The sequence below is a fragment of the Dendronephthya gigantea genome, unplaced genomic scaffold (assembly GCF_004324835.1).
Source record: "Dendronephthya gigantea isolate DGI-Jeju-01 unplaced genomic scaffold, DenGig_1.0 000113F, whole genome shotgun sequence".
NCBI lineage: Eukaryota > Metazoa > Cnidaria > Anthozoa > Malacalcyonacea > Nephtheidae > Dendronephthya > Dendronephthya gigantea.
The window spans coordinates 649,892-671,757 of NW_021163123.1; the positions used below are offsets into that span (position 1 = coordinate 649,892).

Genomic DNA, 21,866 nt, shown 5'->3' on the forward strand with positions numbered 1-21,866 from the left:
TTTTGGTATAATTTGTATAGAATTTGTAACTCATTGACTTTAGAATTTCCCTCAGTTTCTGTGTTGGAATTCAGATCATCATCATCAATGGTACCGGTATAGCTCTCTTCATCAAAGTCTTCATCGTTGTTTTCTGACTTGTTTGAATCTCACTAACATTTCTCATTTTCGGTACATAGAACACAAGTTGGGGATAACTTTTCATCTGTCGTTGCTTGAGTTTAAAAGCTCTATATTTAGATGCATCCACATTCTCGGTGTCCTTAGCAATGATAACAAATTTCTCCAGCAATCTTTCATGTACCTTATTTGCTTATTTGCGATGACCTCAGTCTTGATTACTTTCTTACAGAAGACATCATAAGACTTCTCGTACACTGTAGATCTTTCAGTCTCCAATTGCTTCTTTGTCTCTCTGGTGAGAAAATTTGTATGATTGCAGTAGCAAACTTTGTGATAGCGGACTTCCAGTGCTACACAGTCTTTCCCCCGGATTTACACGAGTATCCGTTCATCATTCTTTCTCTCGGCAGCTGTACGTAGAAGACCAGCATCAATTGTTTCTGCCAACATGAGTGGGGTTCTTCTTCTCTTCTTAGTCACCTGGTGTGAACAAAACTATTAAACTTAATATCTGCTAATAACACAGTTGGATGTTTGTAGCATTAGAGACTACTTTACCCTAAGACTAAATAAACTTAATTGACCACAATTCAAGATATTTTAAAACCAAACTCGAGAATGCTGTGCTACTAGTGCACATTGCACCAGCTACTAGTGCACATTGCACTAGTATAATTATATCTATCAAAATGACCATACCTTGTCTAGTGAGAACTAAGAGGAATCTCTTCCACAAACAATACATATCTCTGGAAGTACATGCTCGTTTCTTTTAGGCAGGGTCTTATTAACGTCTGCGACTGATTGTCGTGTAATTTTTCGCCTTGGTTCCATTGGTTCCACTTTCACATGTAGTCCTTCGGTAGGAGTTACAGTTTCAGAGCTAGTGCCTTCTCCTTTTTCTTCCTTTCGCTGTTGTCTACGGATCTTCTCTTCATCACAAAATCTCTTCCAGCATTTCATATGATGGTACCATTCTCAGTTAATGCTGTCAGGGTTCTTCTCCATGTATGATTTGACAGATCCGTCATCGATGTTTTCGTAAGATTTCTTAGCTATTTCAGCTTGTTGACATTTAAGTTTGGCCCATTTTGGACCTACACTCAAGAAATTTCTTAAGCCTTTGGCGTGTAACTTTGCAAAGTTGCTCCGTAACGCCATCAAAATGAATAAAACATGAGGATATTCGAGTGTTATAAATATCTTCAGCCATGATTATTTTGCATAACTCGAAGCATGTGCGTGCTTATGCGCGTGCGCAGTGCGAGTTTGGCTGACAAGCGCATGCGCATTTGCTACTAAAACAATGGCGATTTGAATATTTCGAAGCGCGAATATAGCAAACTTTGGAGGGATTGTTTTCCCAATTGTGCACCTGTTTCGCTTGGGGAGCGACGGATTCTGATAAAGTAAGTTTTTATCTATTGATTCATGTGAAAATTATGTAGTTTCACGAGGGGTGCAACGGAATCCGTTTTCTAAGCATCTTTTGGATGCTCATCCTACGGCCTATTTAGGTGTTTCATGATCAGTTGCGCAAAAGAGAAATTAAAGCCGGGGAAAATTGATCCCTTAATTAAACAGTGCAAACAAAATTTTACTCACTTTCAACTATAGTGACATACTCCTATACTTACTCTTTTAACTTTTTTAACTATTTATGTATTCAATGTTATCTCATATTATTCTTTAATTATTCCATCATCGCCCCACCCCTTTTCAGAACATATTTTTTCCATTCGACCTTTTACTATACGGGGTGTAGTATTTTGATTAAAGACATTGTTGAAACGTTTAAACTCACATTGTATTAAATCAGGCATTACTCCGTTGATGCGTACAAAACAAGCACATTTCTAGAAAGCCAAGATGGAGGCAGACCCTGTGGCCTACGATAAGCTGTCCATATCACAAGTTGAAGTGGGAGAGGAATTTATTCGCCATTTGAACCTTTCCAAGGGAGACAAAGTCCTTGATATGGGCTGTGGAACAGGCAAGCTCACTAAATACATCGCTGATATCGTTGGTCCTGATAGCGAGGTGGTTGGGGTTGATCCTGATGCTGCGAGAATTAAAATCGCAGTTGAAAAATATAAAGAATGCAGTAATCTACATTTTCATGTCGGTGATAGTGTTGCTGGGTTTCCACACGATGATCAACCGTATTACGACACTCATGTTAGTACTCATGTATTTCATTGGATTCCAAATGACGGGAAAGTGATTTACATTCAAACAGCATATAAATGTTTAAAGTCTGGAGGAAAGCTTGCTATCTGTTGTTCTGAGAAGATGTTAAATGATAATGAAAATGATATCCAGGGTTACAATGCTTTAACCCCACAGGGCTATCGTGATTTGTTTCAAGCGGTTGGTTTATTCAACAATGTTGTGATGAAGCGAATTGTCACACCATTTCGTTTTGAATCATTTGAATACTTCAAGCAATGGTACAGAGTTTCTGCGCATCAGAACCCAGAAGATTTAGATTCAGCATATTTTGAGAGATTCATCACGACAGAAGACGACGGACGAATGACATGGAACATGCCAATTATAAACATCACAACCTTTAAAGATTGATTACTTTCCTCCTATAACGCTTTGTTAAATAAATATCCGGCATTATGTCTTATGACCGCTGTGAAGAACAATATATTAGTTATGGAATTTAAATTCACTTATGAGTGTGGCAAGCACTACGAAACAAATTTGTAGTGAATAAAATCATATGAAGTAAACCAAGTTTGTATTTTATATCGTCTTTATATCGTCTATATATATATATATATATATATATATATATATATATATATATATATATATATATATATATATATATATAATTATATAGGCTTCAACAAGCAACTTAATGGTGGAATGCAACACTGTTTCATCAACCGAGAGCAATAAATGGCATATAAACTTATACTAATCGAATTTCGCGAGAAAAAAATGTGAAACAAGAAACCCTTAAATAATAAACGGTAACTCGAACAGCACATTACCTAAAACACAATGTTTCTGATGTTTCTAATTATTTCAAAATCATTCTCGAGAGCTTAATATATATTTTATACGCTTGACCTTTGAATAAATTGTCTGTCGCAAGTTTGACAGCTGTATCAATATTGCATATTATTACGGAAATCAGTAGAGTGTCTTTTCCGGAAGTCGAAAAGATACTCAGAAGCCAGTAGAAACCTTTATGATTTATGACGTCACAGTAAAGGAATGCAGCGTGGAAAGTTTGTTTACTCATGTATAAATATTTTTAAATATACAATACAATTTGCATCCAAATGGCGCGCCAGGAGAAGCACAAGGTGTTGAATAAAGGGAGATCTTTTGTTTGTGGGATGGCAATAGGTGAGGAAATGCGATGTGCCATAGTTGATTATATTCTAAATCTCGGAGGGGACATGGCAACTGGGTTTTTTCCTAGTAGTTTATTGAGGTGGTGAATCGTTTTCAAATATGGCCTGAAACGGCAAGAAAGGTGTGGAAATTAGTTTGCTCTGAAGACCTGCTAAACCAGGTCCGCATACAACAGGAAATCCTACTCATATACATCCCTAAGATGTCGAGCTTGTGGAATTTCTAAAGAAAGAACGGCCAAGCATTAGCTACTCGACATTGAAGGAGAGATTAGAAGTCTTCGGCAATATCGAAGGATGAACTTCTGTTAGTGCAATTGGAAGAACTGTTCGCATTCGTATTTCGGACGGACCGTGGTCTTGGAAGAAACTTACGAAACAGCTTATGGACCAATTTACAAATGACAATACAGCCTATGCACAACAGTTCTTGGAATTCCTTCATGGTTTGGATCCTGCTAAAGTTAAATTTTTTGGCGATGCAGGCATAAATGTAGCTACAGGACATAGGTCTTACGGACATTCGCTGAAAGGAACCAATGCTGTTGAGATATTAAATGGACAATCGAAAGGCGCCAACTATACTCTCAATGTTTTATGTGGATTAGAAGGCGTATTGTACGCGAATACTGTTTTTGGAGGAGCTGATACTTATGACTTTTTAAATTTTTGGAGTGAGGCAGTTGAGTATACAACTCCCAGTGGACTGCCAGTACTCGATAACGGAGATGTCATTGTTTATGATAATGCTGCTATTCATCGCTTTCAAGGTGGAAAAGCAAGTGCTAGCTGGCTAAACGATATCGGTATAGCTGTCATTTACACGCCAATTCGTTCACCTGAATTTAATGCAGTAGAATGAGTTTTTAATAAGATAAAGACAATGTTGAAACGCGATGAATATTCAAAACGTCTTCATGTTAATGTTCCATAGTAGTAGTAGTATTCCTACATAGTTTCTTGAAGAACTCCATCATACACAATAACACAAACAAAACCTTTTTTACAAAAAATTTTATTTCAAACACACCACATGGTTGGCGATTGTCCAAAAAATTCCCAACTACCCCATCTGGTTATTTTTATTTCTATTTCTACGCCCCTTAATTCGCAATTAACTATTCAACAAACTACTTATTATGTTCCCCTTTTGCTCACATATACATAACGTCCTAATTTTTTTCTCTAGTTTGTTTAATTCAGACAATTCTTACAAATTAACTTATAACTATATAAGAACTACAATATGGTTCCAATTACCTATGTCAAAATACAAAATAAAGGGTATATATGAATAATTACATGTAAACATTGGTTCTTCAAATACTGATCACATCATTAAAAATTTGACCGAAAATGTTCATTGTGAATTTAATTCAATTGTTTTAGTATTTTCTACAGCTTTTTGATGCAATGTCAAACCTAACAAATTAAGTCGGATAAAAGTCAAAATATTTGGAAATAAAGTCATACTACCATTTGCAGGATAGAGTTAACCGTGAAAACTTGTTTGTTTATATGCGGTTTTAAACAGGTATATTTGCCGTTACAGCTAGTAACCAGACAAACGTAAAAATGGAAGCAGAGAACCTATCAATTTTAGAACTGCAAACATATGCATTTTTGAAACGTGAACAGACGTGGCTTACAAATTGTGGTATGTTGAAATCATATATATTTTTGTTCAAATGCAACCGATCAGTTAACAAATACAGCACAATGAAAACATGCACTTGAATGCATGGGAATGCATTAGCTATATATTTGACAAAACATGCATTAAATAGTCTTCATGATTAACAACGAAGAAAACTATAACTATACATATAAAACTCAAAAAAGTTTCCATAAATAAGATTTGACCATTTAAAACCTACTTATAGTGGATAATCACCCCGTTTGTTAAAATTATATAATAAAAAAACGCTGTGTGTGTGAATTGCATTTTTGAGTTTGACTTTGACCTTTCGTTTTTTAGTTTCATCGGAATCGGATTGTTCGGGACTGCTAAAAATAATTTCAAGTAGCATCTGTCCTGTCTTCTTGTCATCATCGTTATCAGAAATTTCGTTTGTTTCGATTGGCATGGCTGGTGTTACGGGGGGTGCAGATTGCGTCTCTGCTTCATGCTCGATACTCATCTGTTATTTAAAGTGAAGGCTCTCTCTTAATTCCGTTAGTAATTGTTCGTTTTCTTCAGATTTGTTTGCTGGAGAAAAAGATTTGGACGAAGTGGAACTACAACTTTTTCACATCGACTTTCCCCCACACAAAACGACTCTGTCGAAGACCCTGTATGGCCATGTTATGCCCTTTATTTTCCACAATTCTTTGACCTGACCATGATGTTTAGACTCCGGAATTTTGCGAATGCGTATACCTTCAAGAACCTCTTGTAAATCTATATCATCATCTGGAACTTTTCCTTTGAAATGCTGGTCTAATAAATTAAGATCCATGTTGATAACTCTTCAGTTTTCCCTGCCATTCGATAAGCATTTTGCTTAGTTACTTGCGACAAGCCGCTTTCGCATTTTTGCGTTGAACGAATTAAGTGTCTTTGTCTGCGACTCTTTTTTACACTTCAGTTGCAATTCGAGTTTATTTAGTTTCTTTTTCTCTGTATTCAATTTTCGTTGAAAGGGCGTAAGTTCATCTTTTTTATCTTTTTGTGTTTTTCAAGTTCGCCACATGTAAAAACGGATTCAAATTGGTTTGGCTTGTAAGGGCAACTCACGCGATTATGTTTCTCTCTTCTATGGCATGACCCACATGACGAAGATATTTTCGCGACGACTGGAATCGCTTATTTAAATCGATTGACTCTATCTTCAGCTTCGTGTACCTTAGCAGCTTGTTTTGATACTTGTGCTTCAGCATTCGCGAGATACCTTTCAAGTGGTGAATGATTGTTAGGCATTTTTTGTGAATTTTTTGTTGTTGATGATGGCATTCGAGGTTCAAAATTCATTTATTTTCTCGCAGGACGAGAAGAGGATGAACTTGATGTTGAACTTGAAACGTATGCAGTACTTATCGTAAGAGAGGGAATCGAATAGGCTGAGTAATCGCATTATATTTGAGGATATTGTTTAATTTGTGTAAAATCAACTATTGCTATCATAACGGGATAATATAGGAGGACGAAGTGGTGTGTTTTGAAATATGACCCTCGCTAGCTCTGCATGTGATTTACCTTTTAGCTAATTTACTTATTTCATGTCACCGTGCAAACGTACAAGAATATTATTGCACCTTGTTGAAGCCTATATAATTATAACAAGTTGCTTGAAACTCGATAACAACTATGTTTGTGTAGTCAAGAAAACCATGTAGTCGTTTTACAATCCTTTTATTGGTTTTATCTTTCTAGTCTTGCGCTGTATATAAACTCTGTGACCATAACCACAGTTAATAGAAATGGGCCATAACTAAATGGCGTATAAACGTAGTACACGAATTTCGTGAGAAAAATATATGAAACAGGAAATCTTAAATAACAAGGCGTTAACTCCGGCGTGCAGGCGGTGCCGCGCACGTGCCAGTCTTCAGTATAAAGCTTCTGAACATAAATAATACAGTTCATACCTATTAGATGCCTTGCAACATTCAGAAGCACGTCGTACTTTAAAAAGTATAGAAGTTTAATTGTTAAAAAATGTAAATATTACACATGATACGTTTGTCGTGCATTTTGGAATTCGCGCTTATATTAAATTTTCAATCCTGAGGGGCGGATCTAGTGGTTGTCAGATTAGTCACGCGACTAAGTCAAAAAATACACGAGTCCAGGTCGAAATATTTAAACTTCAGTCAGCAAAAATAGTCATTCGATAAATTAATAGTCCAGTTAAAAATTATTAAGCTTCATGCAGTTGCTGGTCACTGACTTTTGAGCCCTCGGCAAATGAGTCATAATAGTGGATGCCCGACTTCTGGTTCTAGGCATTTGATTGGCTTTGAATGAGTTTGACTCATCTTTGCGGGGGTCTGACTCATCTGCGCAATTTAAGCGCTTCCGATTGGCTGGTGGAGGGCTAATATTGGTTCTTCATTGCCTTGCCTTATCTTTGCGGGGGTCTGACTCATTCGCCAAATTTAAGCTTTCCGATTGGCCATCCGTTTCGCCAGAATTCTCCTAGTATATTGTCTAAAAGATTGGTCGCAGGCGGCAGTCTTTATAGTAGGCAGGTTACTAACCCGACCAATCTGCCTACGAAACATGGCTGCTTATAGAAAGTGCGTCATAACATTTTAATGCACATGTAAACATTGATTCATTTTTAGTAACACGTGCGTTCATTGATATTTTAAATGCATTTTTAAAACTTTTCAATAAGATTTAGAGATCATTAAGCTGTACACAAACATTACCCTTTAAAATATTACTGTGCTTTATCCCCCTGTTCAATATGTCTGCGATAGCATCGTATAACTATTACGATTTTTATAATTTTTGCAACAATTTGTAATCTTTTTATCGATGAATAAATTCTCTTCGCCCCCGTTCTCTTGAATTTGTGCGAGCTTTAAAACGCGCGTGGCTAAATTGCGAATAAAGTATTTCATACACCTATCTGATAACCAATTGTAAAAAGATTTAACTCAGTCTTACTCGATCGTTTTTTTACTGAAAACCAAAAGGCAACTTTGCTTGCTTATTTCAACAATGTATGGTTGGCGTAGGAAGGAATTTCTTTGGCCAAATTTCTGCCGCTTCTGCCGAGACTGGTTTAAGTGAAAAGCAAGTAAAGGTCAGTCAAAATTGTGATCGCCTAAAAAAGACATTAGAAACACATGAAAATATAGATTTAATAAATTGGAATGATAGCTGTATATTTAAAATAAATTTATATAACTATATATGCATTACCTACTCCAACAAGATCACAACTATACATGTAAGTAGTCAGGGTCTGCTTGGGAGAACTCAAAAGGTTCCAGCACATGTTCCTACAAAATAAACAATTGCACTATGATTAGTATGATAAGTACACAATACTGTAAAAAAATGTATAATTGAAATACACAATCTACACATTATTCAAAACATATGTGATAATTCAATATGCCTGCAGCGATAAAACACGGCTAGTTTAGAGGGGTGGGTTCAAGTCAATCTAATTGCAATTATTAATTTTATAAAAAATATACCTTTGGTGGAAAAATGCAAGTGATTTGGGGACATTTTTAAAATTCTTCGTAATTGAACTTTTCAGGAAATTGTGTTTAGCCTCGAATCTCATGTTCCAGATATTTCTGGGTGGCCCAAACTTACAGCGCAAACAGATTGTTAATTATAATTATCAATCATTTAATAGGACGATGTTCTCTACACTCAACAATAATTTGGAAGTAATATTTTACTTACATCAATAGTATTTTTAACTAACAATCTCATCAGGTATATGTATAAGATAATGCATTTTTAGAATTATGGATGCTTTAAATCCATATATTTGAAAATTTTGTGATGATCACTAATCATAACTTTCAATATAGGCAGCATCTTTTGTGATTGCTGCCTGAAGACGTAGAGTATAAAACATTATACTGATAAAACTTAATAACTATTAAGATATCGAGTGATAATCAAATATTAACAAACCTAAATAAATACACTATTTTTGAAAGTACAAAATGAGTTCGTAATATTTAGAAATTTAAACTACTATTATATCTATTAATTGCATATACAAGTGGATCGTTTTACCAAACGGTGTAATCGCTAACACTATGTTGCAAGAACCTGGTGTTCTACCTGTTTTACGACAAGTTGCTTTTCATAATAACGAGCCATTATGTATATAATTATGGTGACCCAGGATATCCTTTGTGTGTTCACCTTCAAAAAGATTTGCCAACAGTTGTGTTTGTTGTTGGTGTTGTTGCATGGTAGCCAGCATCTGTTGTTGCAGCATGGCGAACTGTTGTTGTTGCTGCTGTTGTTGTTGTTGTTGCTGTTGTTGCATCAATTTCTGAAGCTGGGAATTGTTGCTTTCTTGTAGCATCCTCATCTGTTCTGCAAACATCGTTCTCTTACCTTTTTGATATTCCCTCTTCTTTCTTTTTTCTTTCAAATCCTTTTCTCTCAGACTCTTTTCCATTGCAGCCTTTTCCTTTAACCACCCAAATATAGCGTGCTCTGATTTTCTTCTCTTTTTTCTGGGTTTTCATTCTCCTTTTCATTCCTGTTTCTAGCTCCCCAATAAGTTCCATTCTCTGCCGGATCTTTATAGCGCGCGCGCGCGCCTTCTCCCTTTCAACAGCAACTCTTCTTGACTCATTTTCTTCTTCAATTCTCCTTTCGGTATCTTCACCAATATCAATCAACTCTTTTAGCAATCCCCCAGCTTCTGTTAAATCTTCGCCTGTCTGAAGGTTCATGGTTTGATTTTTTTCCAAGATGCAGTAATAACTACTCAAATGAAGCAAAAGTAATTTGAGATGAGTTTAAGCAGCACTTCAATAATGAACGTGCTGCGTCATGGCAATGGGTGCAATGTGGTTAGGCCTGAGAGTCTGAAACCCTAGCAGAGTAGCAGGTTTCTGATGTGTACGGTATAAACAAGTTTGTGGCATTTATTTTATTCAAATGCAGCATAAAACAACTGATACAACTCAACATGATAATTATATTTATACTTGCACAACAATCTGAAATTATTTAACATGATATATTATTAACTTCTTATTAACCGAACACGAGGTCTTTATCGAGAAATATCGGACCGAGGTTTTTGTACAGACCGAGCTCGAAAAGCGAGGTTTGTGCAAAAAGATCGAGGTCCGATATTTCTCGGTTGAGAAGGCTGAGGAAGGCTGAGCAAGCGAGGTTAATAAAAAGTTTATTATATGGCATAAGTCATGTATTTTCACTTAAAACAAACAAGAAATGCATGAATTCGTATTAGTAGCCTGGTATGCATTTGATAAAAACAAAAACTCGAAAAGCGAGGTTTGTGCAAAAAGATCGAGGTCCGATATTTCTCGGTTGAGAAGGCTGAGGAAGGCTGAGCAAGCGAGGTTAATAAAAAGTTTATTATATGGCAAAAGTCATGTATTTTCACTTAAAACAAACAAGAAATGCATGAATTCGTATTAGTAGCCTGGTATGCATTTGATAAAAACAAAAACAAAATATTGAATTATTTAGCATACCTAAACTGTCTGGAGACGTCTTATTAATTTCAAAATCATTTAAATTTTCTCTTGAGCATTTACTTGTGTCTTTTTCATTCCAAATTTCTCTGTTTTTCATCTCGTAATGGATCCTAACGCCGGTCCATTACGGGGAAGTAATGCTGTAATGGACCGTTTAAAATTCTTCTCAGCCAATCACTGAGCTTCATTTCATCGGAAATGTATAATTCCTTAATTTAATAGTACAAAATACATAATATAATTTATAACAAAATTTCTCAAGCATGAGAAACGTATTGCCCATTTAATCCAGGCGATTAAATTCAGTTCGTTATGCCTACTTAATTCGCTCTATACTAAGAGACTATTAAGCACTCTTTTGACTTTTCGAACAACATGATTATTATATATATATATATATATATATATATATATATATATATATATATATATATATATATATATATATATATATATATATATATATATATATTTGTACGTTTTTGCTCTCAATTGAGCCATGTGTTCACTTGTGGATATTTATGTAAAAAATCACAGTCGTTCCCAACTTGGCCTTGTAGCTCAGACGGTAGAGCATCGTTCTAGAAATGCGAAGGTCGCGGGTTCGATTCCCACCGCGGTCAAGTAGAATTTTCTGCTTGCCCGGTTGGTCATACTTGTGCAGAAGAACAAATACACCTTATATATATATTTATATATATATATATATATAATTATATATATATATATATATATATATATATATTATTATTACTTGTATGGAGTGGACAAATAAAACTATTACAAACTCCCAACTTATGTTAAGTCATCCTGCCAATATGTCATGGAGAGGCAAATACCCTTCAAAGTCACAAATATATATCAATTATTTACTATTATAGTTTCATTTACTTATCATTTATAATCATAAATGTACATATGACTGCAGTATAATTATTGTATTAAATAAATCTTTACTCGAGTCAATGACAAAGCCTTATATCACTTATATTATCAATAGAGCAACTGACTGATAATTTCTATACACCAGCTTTTCTACCTAAGATCCTTGAATATCATTTGGCTAATTTATAATATAATATACCGGTACCTCAATTTTATCTCCAATCTGCACAGTATACTGCTCAGTTATTTGATTTTGACAATCTTATACCAAATAGTGCATATATATAAGACCTAAGGCAAGCCGGGGCATGTATTGATAAGTGCCTAAAAATAATTGCACTGAAATATGGTCCTGACTTGTCACATCAATGTTTAATTCTACAGAAAAAAAAGAATGAGTAACATTAATCAGTGCCAAGAAATCGTATGTTATTTGCAGTTAATAATTATCAACATGCACTGTGTAGATTCCCAGTGAAAGATTATGAATTGGCCCAAAATTGGGAAGACGTTATCGGACGGGAAAACTGGAAAGTAAAATCACATAGTTATGTGTATAGCAACCATTTCCAGCCAAGTGATTATTGTTATCAAATCCCGGCTAATGTTATTAGGATGCGTTTAAAGAAGAATTCTGTGCCATCAGTTATTGAGCGCAGTCACAATGAGGTAACAATCCAAAGTGGAAGTGCCCTGAAGAATTAAGTTTTTCTCCAACTAAGTTGAAGGCAGTTGCCTTGGAATTCCACAACTATGCTCAACCATACACTGACGAGTCACTTATAGCTGCTCCTGAAGATTCAATGGTTGAAGACGAAATCGTTACAAATTCCAATGAAGCTACAGATAACAACTACAGCGAGCACATTGCTCCAAATGGGGATTACATGCAGTTTCAGATGAAGATAATCTATAATGCACAGGCTGGTTTACATCATGCTTTAGTATTCGCAATAATTCATATTTTTCAGGTAAAGGGTCTGCAGCACAAGTTCGTACTCTTAAAAAGCTGAAAGTGAAGGTCAAGGTCTTGCAACAGAAGATAAGAAGAAGAAATACAAAGATTCGTAGCATCAGCCACTTGATCAACACCTTACAGAAAAAATGTTTATTGCAAAGCAGGAGGCTGATATATTACATGCCAATTTTGATAGCATGCAGCTAGCCCTGTTTAAGAATGTGCTAAAAAATTCGAAGAGAAGATCAAAAGGAAGAAGATACTCAGATGAAGTCAAACGCCTGTATTCTAAAAGCTGACTCACACTCAAACTCATTGAGTGGGAGATCCTAATCTTCTCATAACGTTTCCATGGCGGTATTTCAAGCCGAAAAGGGGCTAAATTTTCAGTGATTCACCTTATATCTTTCCATCTATTGAAAGAAAACTTTCTCATTGACCAGCATTAACAAAATTTATATGCCACACTCGATGAGTGTGAGTGTGAGTGAGCTTTTTGAATACAGGCGAAAGAATTTGCTGTCACCCTTCAGCATTACTCAACCAAGGCATACAACTATGTAAGATCCATCCTTCCACTGCCTCATCCTTCCCTCATCCAGAAATGGTCACGTTCAATCAACTGTGAGCCAGGATTTTTCACTGAAGCGTTTGAAACACTAAAGAATGAGTGCAAAGGCAATAATGAGAAGAGGGATTGTTGCCTGGTGATCAATGCAATGGCGATACGTAAACAAGCATTATGGAATGAAGCCAAGAAGAAATTTAGTGGCTTTGTAGATTATGGAAATGGCATTCAAATGGAGCCAAGTGAGACACTGGCTTCAGAGGCACTCACATTTGCACTAGTTGGATTAAGAAGTCACTGGAAAATGCCTATTGGATATTTTCTAATTGACAAGACAACGGCATCTGTCCAAGCATCTCTTGTGAAAACATCTCTAACAATGGCCCATCAGAATGGCTTGAAAGTCTGGTGTCTCACTTGTGATGGTACAACAACAAATCTAGCAATGTTTGAGCTACTTGGTTGCAGTTTTGGCACCACATATGAATCAATAATTACACAGTGTTTCCCCATCCATCAACTGGTAATGATGTCTTTGCAATCCTGGATGCTTGCCACATGATCAAGCTTGCTCGAGCATTTCTCGGTACCATTCGTGGTGAATTCGGAGAGAAAATGGAGTGGAAATACCTTTGCGCATTGCATCAACTTCAGCAACCGGAGGGAATAAAGATGTCAAATAAACTGACAACGAACACATTGAATTCCAAAAAAACAAGATGAATGTAAGTTTGGCAGCACAAACCCTAAGCTCATCAGTTGCAGATGCCATTGATTTCTTAAACAACATCCTCAAGCAATTCCAGTTCCAAGGAAGTAAAGGGACAGTGAAGTTTATAAGGATTTTATACAGGCTTTTTGATATGCTTAACTCCAGAAATCCTCGTGGAAAAAAGTTTAAGCAACCGTTGAAGAAGGAAGGTATTCCTCACTGGGAAGATGGTCTGAATACATCAGCAAGATATTTGTTGAAGCTAAAGTCAAGGTTGAGGTTAACTGTAAAATATCATGAACACATTCAAATTTTTAATTTTTTTTTCATGCCATTATTTACTTCGTTATTTATCATATTTTAAATTTCTGAATGATCTAGCCCAGTATTTTACTTGCTTTTGCCATAATATTCGTTTTTTGAAGGCATTTAATTTGCATAATTATGTTTTTTTTGATGGTATTGATTTTGCATTTTTTGTCCCAAACCCCTCCGAAATAACAAAGGATCGTCCCCCCCATATTTGTTTCTCGTCCCAAGTACCTTAAAACAAAGCTAGGCGCATGCATGTTGTTTTTGTCGCGATTGCTATTGTGAGTCACAGAAGCGTATTGAATTTGAAAAAAGAATCTCTTTCAATCAAGTGTTTTCCCGGGTGGTTTTGAGTTATTTTTTGTATTAGAAATGGAGAAGAAGGATGGAAGAAAGTTTAGAACAACTAAGAGAAGGAAAAGACGTGGCTTTTTCGGTAAAAGGCCACAAGATTTGCCGAGAAAGATGGCTGATACTTCGGGCAATGGCGCTTCGTCTAGCGGTGGTTTTGCTGCCGTTACGGATAATCTTGTCGCTAGCTCTGGAAAAGAATGTGAGAGTATTTCGGCCAAGAAACTACTGAACACTTCTTTCACAAAATTGGAAAGCGAAAAAGGTATCTTGACCCGCCGAAAAGCGAAAGAAGTCGGGATGTCGAAGTGTGATGTTGAAATGGCTACCGGATTTAAGTTGCAGGATGCATCGCTCTTGAGTGAGTGCATATCGTCAGCCGCTGTATGTAGTTCCTGCCGTCAAGCGAAGTCAAAGCTTCAGCTGTTTCAAAAAAATCGAGAAAGAGAAGGATTAGGGGAGTCTTTGTTCCTAAAATGCTCCATCTGCAAGGTGGAAACTCCATTGGCAACGAGCAAGCGTTTAGGTGGGAAAGGTGGTGGGTCCCAAGAAGTAAATCGCAGATCGGTGCTAGCGGCTCACCACATTGGTCATGCGGGACTTGCACAGTTTTGTGGTGGAATGAATTTGCCCCCTCCAGTTACTAAAAAAGCATACAATGAACACTTGATTCAAATTGAACAGACTGCTGGAAGCCATGCTGAACAAGTGATGCAAGATGCGGCACAAAGGTTGCGAGAAAAGATTTTGTTCGAACAACCAGACAATATCGAGAATGGTGATGGTGAGACAGACATTGCCCATGTTGCTGTAACTGTCGATGGTACTTGGCAAAAAAGAGGACATTCTTCTAAAATTGGTGTATTTTTTGTCATCTCAGTGGACACTGGGGAAATACTAGATTATGAAGTGAAGTCTCTTTTCTATCATGAGTGCAAGGCACATAGCGCAGAGGATAAGGAAAGTGAGAAATATAAACAGTGGAAAGAGGGACATAAACAAAAGTGTCAAATCAACCATCAGGGCTCTTCAGAAGAAACGGAGGCTGTTGCAGCTGTGGAGATCTTCGGCAGAAGCGTTGAAACAAGGCGACTAAGGTATACAACCTTTGTCGGTGATGGCGACAGCAGCAGCTTCGGGCGGGTAAAGGAAGCGTTGGCGACGAATTATGAAGTAAGGAAGGAGGAGTGTGTGGGACATGTGCAGAAGAGACTAGGAACAGCATTGAGGAAGTACAAGAATGATCACAAAGGAAAGAAATTAACAGATGGCAAGAGTGTTGGAGGAAAGGGACGGCTAACGGACAAGACAATTGACAAGATGCAAAATTATTACGGGAAAGCTATTAGGGAGAACAAAGGTAATTTACAAGGAATGAAGAGGAGCATAAAGGCGATTCAACACCATATCATTAGGGATGACTCCAAACCCCTACAAGAGCAACATCATTACTGTCCAAGATCTGGTGATACATGGTGTAAATACTGGAAAGACATAAATGAGGGAACATCTACGTATAGTGAGGATAATCGGCTACCTCCAGTTTTTATGGAAGAGTTGGAGCCCACCTTTACAAGATTATCCAACCATGATCTCTTGCTTAGATGTTTGAAGGGCATGACTCAAAATCAAAATGAATCTGCCAATGGAATGCTATGGTCAAAATGTCCAAAAACCAAGTTTTGTGGAGCACGGCGAGTTCGTATTGCTGCTTGTGAAACAGTGGCAGTTTTCAACACTGGTGCTGCTAGCAAGGCAATGTTTATGGTTTTATGTGGAGTTACTCCTGGAGAGAATTCAATGAGAGCTCTTAGACTTCAGGACAGAGTTCGACTTCAAACAGCTGCCAAGAAGGTCACCGAGAAATACAAGAACCAGAGAAGGAAACTTCGTGCTATGCGGAAATCTAAGGGTGATAAGGAGTCATACCAACCAGGAGGCTTCAGTTTGAGCTCCCAGCCTGACCTTCAAGAGAAGAAAAAGAAAAAGAATCCTTGACAGTGCTCTTCACTTTGACACTGTCTAGCATGGAAATTGCTGTGCCAACAACAGATGTCGCTAGTAAGAAAAAGCGGACTTGAATCACTTGATGCTACTGACTGTTGTTGGTATGTACATATATATATATATATAATATCTAAACAAATATAGTATATAATGTTATATAGTACAGATTTATTTCTCTGAACACTTTGGAACCCAAATAAATATAATTAGTGCAATTCTGTGCTTTTCCTAAGCTGTAAATTAGTTTAAAATTGCTTGTTCATCTTTAACGTACGTTTTCTCAAAACGACAACATTGTATAGTACGAAACTCATGGAAGCTCTAACTAAAAGAGGTTTTGATGGATTACCTCAAATCAGTGGCGAAAATTTACAGATCGTGTGAAAAAAGGAAGTGGAAAGGCACCGATTGACAAACGAGAGTGATTAATCATCATTAACCCTATATTTTCTGATACCATGGAAGCTATGGATGTTGCTTCATGTAGTTTGTGGTGATGTACTTGTATCTCGCGAATCAGAGAGTTCATTGTCAGATACAGACAAGGAAAGTGATACAGTTGATAGACCAAATACACCTTTAAGTAACACCAGCAGCCTTAGCCTTGGAATGACTGATAATGGTAGTGATGATTGTTATGTTTGTCCATTTGTACGTGTAACATTTATTATAATATAACATACCAACATGAGTACAGCACTTTTATATAGCTAAATCTATGCATAAATTAACATATTAAACAATAATACAACATCCCTCTTCTTAAATGAATAAAAGTATACTATACTAAACTATAAACGTATAAGTTTTTTTTCTATTGTTCTAAAGTAATTTAATTGATTTAAAGTTTAATTAATTGTCAATTAACTATTATCCAATGTTCATAACCAATAGTCCTTAAACCTATTTGTTCATAACTCATAGTCCTTAAACCTATTCGGTTTCCTAATTATTCTTCCACTTCTAGTCTTTAGTGGAGATGGACTAAGTTGTTTATCAAGTGTTACCGGTAATTGTTCCTCTGGTGTTTCTTCTAGAGATACTGCATTATCACCATCACTTGCTGGTTCTGTACCAACTGCATCCTTTTCATTGCTTTGACTAGTGTGATCATTGCTTTGACTAGTGTCATCACAATCTTCGATTCCAAATGACTGCGAGTTTCCTTCTTTCGTCTTGAGAATGTGTCTCCTATTTCTCCTATAAGTGCTTCCATCTGGACTTTGCACGATGTATGACCTTGGTGTATGTGCTTTACTAATTACCACAGCTGGATTCCATACTTTTCCTTGTCTCATGCGCACTTGCTCGCCTTGTGATATTGTAGGAAGTTCTTTAGAGCCTTGGTCGTGATACAGTTTCTGAAGGGTTTTCTTAGTTATCAAATTCGAACTCGCTAGATCTTCTTCAATGACCTTGGGTTGTAGCAAAGACTTCGTTGTGGGGACGACAGATCTTAATCTTCTGCTCATCAGTAATTGCGCTGGTGAACCAATCTGATCAATGGGTGTATTTCGATATTCTAAAATACTAACGTAAGGATCTTTTCCATCTCTGTTTGCTTTGTTTAATAAGTTTTTGACAGTCTGCACCGATCTTTCAGCCAGACCATTAGCTTGTGGATGGTATGGACTGGTTGTCGTATGTTGAAAATTCCACTCTTTCGAAAACTTTCCAAATTCTTGTGATATGTACTGCGGACCATTATCACTCTTTACTTCTCTTGGAATCCCGTGTCTAGCGAATATAGATTTCATGTAAGTAACTATTGTGCTGCTCTTAATATCTGGTAACTTCGCAATCTCAAAATAACGTGAGAAGTAGTCCACGACTAATAGATAGTTAGAATTGTTCCAGTAAAACAAATCAGTGGCGACAGTATCCCATGGAATCGTGAGAGTTGGTGGAACAATCATGGGCTCTTTCTGGTTTGATGGTCGATATTCGAGACAGGTCGAACATTTCAAAACCATTTCTTCTATCTGCGAATTCATCCCTGGCCAATACAGAACATCCCGTGCCCGCTTCTTGCATTTTTCGGTGCCCATGTTTCCAGCATGAATCTTTTCCAACATTTCTGGTCGGAGGGAATTTGGGATGATGATCTTTTCATTCTTCAAAAGAATCCCATCAATCTCTGAGATCTCCTCTATAAAATGCCAATACTCCCTAATTTTGACTGGTGTTTCTCGTTTCGAATCTGGCCATCCGTTCAAAACAGTCTTCTTCAACTGCTGTAACGATTCATCTTCTTCTGTGGCAATCCTGAGTCTCGCCATCATGTCATCTGTTGCCGGAAGATTTGACATCACCTTGTGAACATAGCACGATATTTCTTTCTCTAACTCTGAATCTGTAGTGGGAAGTGGTGCCCGTGATAGAGTGTCCGCTACCACCAGATCCTTGCCCGGTCTATGCTGGTAGGTGAAGTTATGTTTCTGTAATCTTAACAACATCCTTTGCAATCTCAGAGGCGCATCATGTAAGGATTTCTTTAAAATGATCTCAAGTGGTTTATGGTCATTTTCAACAAGAACTTTCACGCCATAGGTGTACGCATTGAATCTTTCAAAAGCAAATAGAACAGAGAAAAGTTCCTGGATCAGAACTGCACCAAGTCCATTCCGCGAGGCATCACAACGCACTATAACCGGTTTAGTTGGATCAAAAAACTTGAGAACTGGTTTCCGAGTAAGAATTTCTTTAATCTCATCAAAAGCTTTCGTCTGCTCGTGGGACCAACAGAACTCGATATCTTTCTTTAGCAGTTCTCTGATTGGAGCTGTGATCGTTGCGAGGTTAGGTACAAATTTTGCTAAATAATTAACAGTTCCAAGTAATCTTTCAATCTCCTTCTTCGACGAAGGTGTCGGCATCTCTTGAATAGCTTTAATCTTCGATTCGTCAGGTTTCACTCCGTCTTTCGTGAAGATGTGACCACAATACGATACTTCGTTCATCTTGAACTTGCACTTGTGTACATTTAAAGTAAGATTTATTTCTTCACAACGTTGTAGGGAGCTTCTAATCGTGCGTCATGCTCCTGTTCATCCGATCCCCAAATGAGTATATCATCAATATCAGTGGCTACGCCTTCGAAATCATCAAAATGTTGCAAAATTCTCTTCTGGAAAACCTCTTGTGCGGATTTAATGCCAAAAGGCATTCTCATGAAGCAATATCTGCCAAACGGTGTACTGAACGTCGTTAGGAGTTGGCTTGGCTCATCCAATGGTATCTGCCAATACCCATGTCTTGCATCTAATTTGGAGAACACTTTTGCACCAGATACCCGAGACGCTATTTCTTCTACCGTTGGTAATTGGAAATGTTCCCGTCTGATCGATTCATTTAGATGCTTCGGGTCCAGGCATATTCGTAATCTCCCCGTTCCTGGTTTCTCCACTATTGCTATTGAATTGACCCAGTCAGTCGGTCTGTCCACTTTACGAATAACTCCTTGCTTCTCCATTTCTTCTAACTCAAGCTTCAAACGACCTTTTATTGCTACAGGAACTTTTCTCGCTGGATTTACTACAGATGACACCTCCAGATCCAATTCAATGTGATATGGCTCCCTCAGGCACCCCAAGCCTTTGAATACCTCTGAATATTTCTCCTCAAAATCTCCCTCTTTATTAGTACCCATCACTACCTTGATTATGTCGAGTTCTTGTGACGCTTGAAAACCATGTATAGGATACTGATCTGTTTCGCTCACGAAAAAGTTCAGCTGTTTGTTCATACATTTCAACATGCATTTGCCAACAACATTAAGTTTATCACCAGTGTAACTTGTCTTTCTTGCTCGGATGGTCTTGCCCGCATTTGCCACATTTTATTACTTCACCCGAGCCGCCCGATGGTATTTTCTGTTTTTCTCGCTTAAACTTCGCTGGTCTACCTTCATTATTCACTTTTCTTGATCAGAACTATTCTTTACTGAATTTACTTTAAAACTATCGTTTTTCGTCAGGTCTTTAAGTTGTTTACGCGATTCTTCGTCTGCTTTGCATATGCTAATGGCTTTGTCTAGAGTTAAGTCGTCTTCTCGAAGCAATCGAGCTTGAAGTCTGTCCGATTTCATGCCACAAATGATTCTATCCCGAATTAACTCTTCTTGTAGTTCTCCAAAACGACAGTTCTTCGCCAAAAGCCGTAGTTCAGTAACATATTGGTCAACTGATTCGGTTTCACTTTGCACGCGTTTATTAAACTTGTATCGCTGCATTGTCGTATTCTGCTTTGGTATGCAATAATCTTCAAACTTTTGTATTAACGGTTTTATCTTGTCGACTTCGCTCGTCTCAAAATCAAATGTGTTGTGGATATCTCTCCCATCTTGACCAATAATATATAGGAAAGCACTGCATTTCTCTTTCTCAGAGGCTTCTTTCATGCAGACATCCATGTATAAATTGACTGTTTGTATCCATCTTTTCCACCGCTCAGACAAATCACCATCGCTCGAAACGAATTGCAACTCAGGAGGTTGTCTTAATTTATCCATTTTTCGAAATAAACTTCTCCAAACTCTACGATTTCTATTCAAGTTGAAGATCCCACACCTGACACCATGTTATGTTTGTCCATTTGTACGTGTAACATTTATTATAATATAACATACTAACATGAGTACAGCACTTTTATATAGCTAAATCTATGCATAAATTAACATATTAAACAATAATACAACAATGATGATGTCCTAGAAGCCAGCACAAACAGTAGTTCGATTAGTACCACCAAAAGAAAACATAAAGCTAAACTTGAAACCAAACCTTTTTCTGAAATGAGGGTTAAAAACCAGGCACAAGCAATTCAAAATAGCTAAATACTTGTCTAGGACACGCGCATTAATTAGAACTATTTCTTTTTCATAATAGACCCATTGCGAAACTTAGTAACCGCACCTTCGCGCAACATGAAAACGAGGCTTGTTGTGTAAAACACAATAAATCTATTGTTCGCTTTGTCTCAAAGGATCGCAACGTTTCGCTGAGTTTTTAGCAGTTTTCTTTGTATCTAAGTTATTATAGCAGGTTAGTTTTGTTTTTAATTTATACGTTTTTGTGTGGGATCGGCAATTGTTTTGGAGAATATCCACGCAAAGTCAGGTAAGTTAATATTTTTTTAACAAAATTAATTTTTACGCATCTTTTTCACCAGCGTATGCACAATACATAACTAATTTGAATTTTTAATGCAATAATGAACTAATTTCCGCTGTAAACATTTACGTTTTTTGATACATAAAGTCAAAGGTCATGGTCAAACATTGCCATCATAATGGTGATTGTCAATATCTTTTAAAATGGCATCACATTTACACTTTAGTCGACGGAAATGACAATTTTCTTTAACTGAAAGAACACAGCAATGAATGGAACTTTTAGTTTATACTTATAA

At 36.9% G+C, this 21,866-nt stretch overlaps 2 protein-coding genes across 2 annotated transcripts; one reads left to right on the plus strand and one right to left on the minus strand.

The window, feature by feature from the left end:
* The first annotated feature begins 1,992 nt into the window (after positions 1-1,992).
* Positions 1,993-2,706, plus strand: LOC114535236 (demethylmenaquinone methyltransferase-like). The gene has a single exon (XM_028556614.1). The coding sequence runs from the start codon at positions 1,993-1,995 to the stop codon at positions 2,704-2,706; it is 714 nt and encodes a 237-aa protein (XP_028412415.1).
* Positions 2,707-19,452: 16,746 nt separating this feature from the next.
* LOC114535238 (uncharacterized protein K02A2.6-like) lies at positions 19,453-20,202 on the minus strand. Its single transcript, XM_028556618.1, has one exon. The coding sequence runs from the start codon at positions 20,200-20,202 to the stop codon at positions 19,453-19,455; it is 750 nt and encodes a 249-aa protein (XP_028412419.1).
* Between the last annotated feature and the right edge of the window lie 1,664 nt (positions 20,203-21,866).

Bases quoted from the DNA above. Each gene is read 5' to 3' on its own strand.
- LOC114535236 (XM_028556614.1), top strand. From the start codon at position 1,993: ATGGAGGCAGACCCTGTGGCCTACGATAAGCTGTCCATATCACAAGTT.
- LOC114535238 (XM_028556618.1), bottom strand. From the start codon at position 20,202: ATGAACAAACAGCTGAACTTTTTCGTGAGCGAAACAGATCAGTATCCT.